The sequence below is a fragment of the Conger conger genome, chromosome 18 (assembly GCF_963514075.1).
Source record: "Conger conger chromosome 18, fConCon1.1, whole genome shotgun sequence".
Classification (NCBI taxonomy): domain Eukaryota; kingdom Metazoa; phylum Chordata; class Actinopteri; order Anguilliformes; family Congridae; genus Conger; species Conger conger.
Genome location: NC_083777.1, coordinates 11660576 through 11666575, shown reverse-complemented (window position 1 = coordinate 11666575; position 6000 = coordinate 11660576). Strand labels below are relative to the sequence as shown.

Below are 6000 nucleotides of genomic sequence, written 5' to 3'. Positions count from 1 at the left end.
TCAGAAATTAAACACATTTTCAGAAATTAAACACATTTTCAGAAATTAAACACATATTCAGCAAACCAACGGATAGCCGGTAGGCTAATGTAGGCCTATATCTCGTTTGAATAACTTTTAATTATTTATCGATGATGGCCGATTAACGTATGCCAACATAATAGTCATCGTTAATTTTGTCTTAAACCTTGTATTGTTGACAAGTGTAGCTTTAAATAAGAGCATAGTCATTTATAATGTGGAATTGTCCAAAAGGAGTAAATTTAATTCAGTATAAAACAAACAAATCACGCTATCCATGGTGCTGAATTCAGTTTTACATTTTCCCCAATTTGTGGTTGATATTTTCCCGAACGAATGAAAGTTCCTGAAATGAAAGTAATTTCCACAGATCAACTGTGAGATTTGCGCGAACAACAAATTGGCATGAACGCATCAACTATAGTCTATCTCATACCATAAAGTAGAGTGGCCTTTTGATCACCTATTTAAATATAATCTAATAACAGTGACTATCTGTTTCTGTAGAAAACGGCATAGTAGAGATTGTAGCCTACGTTTTCCGTTATCTAAATACACTTTATCTACTGAACAGAAGGACCTGCAAAGGCAAGTAACCTGTAAGCTAATGTCCCAATGGTTCTGTTCCTGTGTACGAGCCCGGAGGGGTAGAAAAGGTGTGTTATGGGTGGTTGTAGTAGGAAAGCGCGTCACCAGCTCGGATAGGGGAAGGGAAAGCGAGAGTTGCGTGCGCGTATGGTGAGTCCCCATTCTCAAATGATATGCGCGTCTCTGCTCGAGGAAGGTACGCGCTTCAGGGGCTGCGGTCCCATTGACTATTCCATCTCCCTGACAGCAGCAGCATCGAGAGAGAGAGAGCGAGAGAGCGAGAGAGAGAGAGAGAGAGAGAGAGAGAGAGAGAGAGAGAGCGAGAGAGCGCGCGCAGGGTAAGGACTCCGCCTCGCCTTCATCCAGCACCAAGTCCGCGGCCGGTGACAGGGACATCTCACGGCGGCCAACAAAGCGAGGCTTCCCCACTCTGTGACATCCGTGGTACAGACATGGGCTACCCGTAACTGGAGGTGGAGGGGAGAGGCGGGAGGGCGGGGGGTGGGGGGGAGAGTAGGAGAGAAGGAGAAAACAGACTAATAGAAACGAGCATAGCCGTGGGTGCCCGCAACCATGAAATGCTTGCACTGTTTGCAAGAGCTGCTGCTCTGTCAGCGGACTATGTCGTGAAAAGTGGGTTTCGTCTCTCGGGATTTTGTCAATAAAACGACACACCAAGGAGGGCTAAAATATGTCCGCCTCAGTGGGGCCCCACGGCGGCCCTCGCCCACCCACCGCGCCTTCCATGCCCGAACTGCCGGACCTCAGTCACCTCACGGAGGAAGAGAGGAAAATTATCATGGCTGTGATGGTTCGGCAGAAGGAGGAAGAGGAGAAAGAAGAGGCCATGTTAAAGTAAGGGATGCTTATTTCCTTTGAGAGAACATCACTCCCATTCATAACCGAGGCGGTTGTGTCCGGAGGGCAGACTAGCACCCATCCGCCCCAATCCGAGCCGTTTGTTCGGCGTTATCAGTGAGCCTACCTAGCCGTGCTTCCCGTTAGTATTAAAACACACCCTCTCACCAGCTGTAGGGCTGTCTGTCCGTTTGCAAGCGTTTGTGCTCGGAGGTTATGCTAGCAGCATGTCCCGGCTTGTAGGTAGCCCTTTTTGTTCTAAGTTATTAATTTACTTCCTAGATCAATGTCATTGAAGCCCATTCGACAGGTTATCCTTGTGATGTGTAGCCTACGTTGCAAACAGTCTGATAGCGTCTCTTGAAAACATTTCAATCCAACGAATGCTTTGATAACCTGGAAGCACTTCCACTTCTCAGCGTGAAGGAGCAGTTTTCGGTGTTCACATGATGTGATTCTTAAATGGGTACGGAAAAGACAGATTGACGAGGCGTTGTGACGATGAGACGAAGTAGCTTCGTGAATGATGAGGTTGGGAGTGGAAAAAAGCCGGGTCAACGCAATAACAGGTGTAACGTGGACGGGGTGTGACAGAAGGGAATAGGCTGTACAGTATGGGCAGTGTAGTATCACAATATCACAGTTTGAGGTTGCCTTTCGCTCGCCTCAACTGATCGAAGAACGTCCTTCGTTCCCTTCCCCTGATGTGTTGTGTTGGGCCGAGCTTATTGCTGCTATCCAAACTCACATCGTAACCGTAATCCCAGCATGTTAAAAATGTTTTTACCATTATACCACATAAACAATGTGCGATGCTGCAACAGTCACGATTGTCGACAGAGGTGCTGAAAACCAAAATGATGCATAAAACCTTGTAATCGCGGCGTTCTGCATTAGTGGATTCATCAAGGAGCTTCGGTTGTATGGCTAAATTCCCTGAAGTGGATTCCGTATATTTTCTTGGACGAGTGGGGTGTGGTTAAGAATGTTAGCTCGGTGTAGGCCAGCACTTTTACAATACAATCCTTGGACCTGTAGATGGAGCGGTTCAATTATGCTTCTGATTCAGTACCATTTAATCTCTCTCTCTCTCTCTCTCTCTCTCTCTCTCTCTCTCTCTCTCTCTCTCTCTCTCTCTCTCTCTCTCTCGCACGCATAATAACAGGAATAAAACATCGTTTACAGCGGGTTATAAGATTAATTACTATAATCATTGTATGTTTTGTAACGTGCTGTCATGTGCAGTACAGCCCGGTGGAATCCACATAGCCAACGCTCTGCAAAATTAAGGCAAAATTACTTCGTGAGCGAAGGAGATTTTGTCCTCGCCGCGGGTTTCCCCAAGTGCAACATGAAAACGTGACGTCAGTTACCTTTTTCGTTTCACGATTTTACAACATGCTACCAATATGCTGAATCAACATTTGAGTATTATCAGCCCGAGATTCATTGGGGGACCCGAGCCAACCCTCTCATATTTCATCAAAACCTTCTTACTCCATTATCACGGATAGCTTAATATTAAGACTAACAAGTATTTCGACATTTGGAACATCATTTGGTCATGAATTTGAGTGGTTGAATTGCACACATATGCTGACAAACATAACAGGAAAACTGCTGCTATACCATGCCATTACTTAAAATCCAATGTTCATGGTAACGAGAACGACACACACTTGTTTGAGGTGCATGCTTGTGGTGGTGGGATAGGAATTGTTAATTGACTGTTAAGAGTTTTGTCAAGTTGTTATAGTTGTTGTCACGGATTAAAAATGAACATGACTGCCAAATGGAATCCTGTCCCTGCGACCGTTAGCTGTCACAAGGGCGATTGAGGATATAGGCGCTCCTCTCCACAGCGTGGTTGAACTTGCACAGCACAATTACCGATCACTTTCTGTCAAACTCACCCCTGCGTTTAACTTAAAGAGCACAAGTCACATTCGTAGGTGCATTTGTAAACATTACATTCAAACATTTAATAGACTATCTTATCCCGAGCGACTGGCACATCGTGTATTTTTACATAGCGTCCAATTATACGGCTGCATGTTTACTGAAGCAATCAGGTGAAGTACCCTGTTCAAGGATACAGTATAACTACTGTGTCCCCCCTCGAAAACGAACCCACAAACTCTCAGTTACAAATCCTAACGGTTGTGCTGCACTTTCTCTTATTGTGCTGATGCCTTACATAGGCGATGGTTGCATGCCCTTATAAAATGTTCCTAGTGTGAGAAAGAACTGCATCCACCTGGTGACAGTGGCATCTTATGGTGTTGGCCTGACCCCACACTCCCTTAATGAGGTCCCGGGGCAGAGACAGTCTGTTCCCCACAAGGCCTTTGGGGGAAGTGACACCTCGTGAGAGGTCGTGCAGAGATCTATTTTAAGATGGCATTGTGCTGCAAAGAGTCTCAGATTTAGAAACCCTAGCTCTTCATCCATAATTTGGATCTAATTGACAGTGTCAGTTTTGGCCCATTCGGGTGTTTGATACCCTGAAGAAGAGACAGTATATTAAGGAAGTATTAAAGAAAAGGTATCTGTTGGATGTGTATTTATTAACACAGTTCTGTCCAGTTAAAGTAGTTCCCTCTGTTGTGTCCTCTATGTTTTCCATAATAGGGGGATTTCAGCCCCAGTCAGTCATGTGAGAGCAGTGGTTGGGGTTTACTTGTTTATGTTTTCAGACCAAAGCTGTGTGTGAACTTCACGTGGGCCATCGTGGTCCGACAGTGAGATCCACAGCCTTGGTGAGCGGCATTGATGGCGGGGAGCCTTGGGAATTCATTGTCAGATGCACCGCAGAACACACTGTCTATAAATACGACCTAAACAAGAGCTCTTCAGTCCTCCCAGATGAATGCTTGCAAAACTAGCCTACTCAGATGTCCAGGAGAGCATGTGTGTCTTTCTCAAACCTACTGTGTTTAGTCTGACGTGACGTACTGAGTTTAGAAAAAACTGGAGAAATGGGTTCTCTAGCTCTGCTACCTGTTTACAGGTTCTGGTTCAGGGTCAGAGGTGTGGGGTTAAAGGTTACCTGGTACGGAAGAGATAGAAAAGGGAGAAAGATGGCGGCTGTGTTCGCATACTAGCATACTGCACTACTCATACTAAATTTCAGGCTGATTTTCATTGAAATGTAGTGTGAGTAGTTTGCTAATTTTCAAACACAGCCTGACGCTTCCATTTCTCCACTTTTCTCCACAACAGACTACTGTACATAGATGACAGTACAAGGCTGTTCTTGCCAACACACACGCATTGCATATTAATAAAGATAGTATTATTATTATTATTGTAGGTAAATGCTGTATAGCTGTCAATGGGTCGGTCCTGAAGACTTGTCAGGTGGTTTGAAGACGTGTTACGTCCTGGAAGCGATGAGTAATATGTTTCCCCTGCATTAGAAAGTCCCTCTCTCCAGCTCTTCTCTCCATATTAGGGAAATAGGTTATGCATTTTACTGCAGGGTTTTCTCCTCTCTGAGAAAAAGCTCAGCGCTGCCCAGCTCTCTCCCACTGCTGCCCGCAGGGAGGTAGAGATAGCGGACTAAAAGCAGGATCACAACCTCCGCACATCTGTGTCATGGGGCAGTTTAGCCGGTTGTATTGGTTAGATATGCGTGGAAGCGTCTGCTAGCCTGTTGCTAGCCTGTGATGCCGTTTGGGGATAGCCGTTTGGACGGGAAAGCATTTCACATGCAGTGTTCAACACCTTGTGAAATCAAAGTACTCGCTTTCAGCAGCTATATATGAAGGCAAGCATGATAACATGATAACATACATGTGATATTAAGCCTGTGAGAGTATTATTTTCTTCTGGTGTGATTTTTTTATTTCATTATGAAAGCGACAAAGTTTCCTACTCTGCAAGATAGTGTGGTATCTTGTGAAAATAGAGCTGCATTTACATTGTAACCAATCAATGATGCAAGTGTTTCATGGACTGCCAATCAGAAGTGAGCTTAAATCAAGTATCCATACAAAATGGAGATGCCATATCACACTTCCAGCTCTTCTGTTTAGGAGAGTCCTGTGTCCTATAAAAAGGCAGCAGTACAAGGAGTTACTTACATTTGCCTGCGCAACACGTAAGCATGCATGATCTAACCAGCACAGGAGGCTATGGAGCTAAGGGGCTATAGAGCTGTGGTGCTAGCACTGACACTGGCAGAGTCTAGTCCATCACACAGCTTGGCTGATACAGGTAAAGCCTATACCATCACACATTTAAGCTTATCTGATACAGGCAAAAGATATACCATCAGACATTTAGCCTGGCCTGGCACAGGTAAAGAAGCCTATACTATCACACATTTAGCCTGGACTAACAGAAGTAAACTCTATGCTATCACACATTTAAACTGAACTGATACAGGCAAAACATATACAATTACACAATTTAACCTGGCCTGACATGGGTAAAGCCTATACTATCACACATGTCAACTGGACTCATATAGGCTAAACATATACCATCAGACATTTAGCCTGGGCTGACAGCCTGGACTGACAGCCTGTA

At 44.8% G+C, this 6000-nt stretch overlaps 1 protein-coding gene across 1 annotated transcript in view; it reads left to right on the top strand.

Moving 5' to 3' along the window:
• Positions 1-1141: 1141 nt before the first annotated feature.
• LOC133117935 (regulating synaptic membrane exocytosis protein 1-like) overlaps positions 1142-6000 on the top strand; it is an 88420-nt gene continuing 83561 nt past the window's right edge. Inside the window, exon 1 of the mRNA XM_061227461.1 lies at positions 1142-1464. Coding sequence (XP_061083445.1) covers positions 1301-1464 — 164 coding nt within the window. The 5' untranslated portion in view covers positions 1142-1300. The remainder of the gene's footprint in view (positions 1465-6000) is intronic.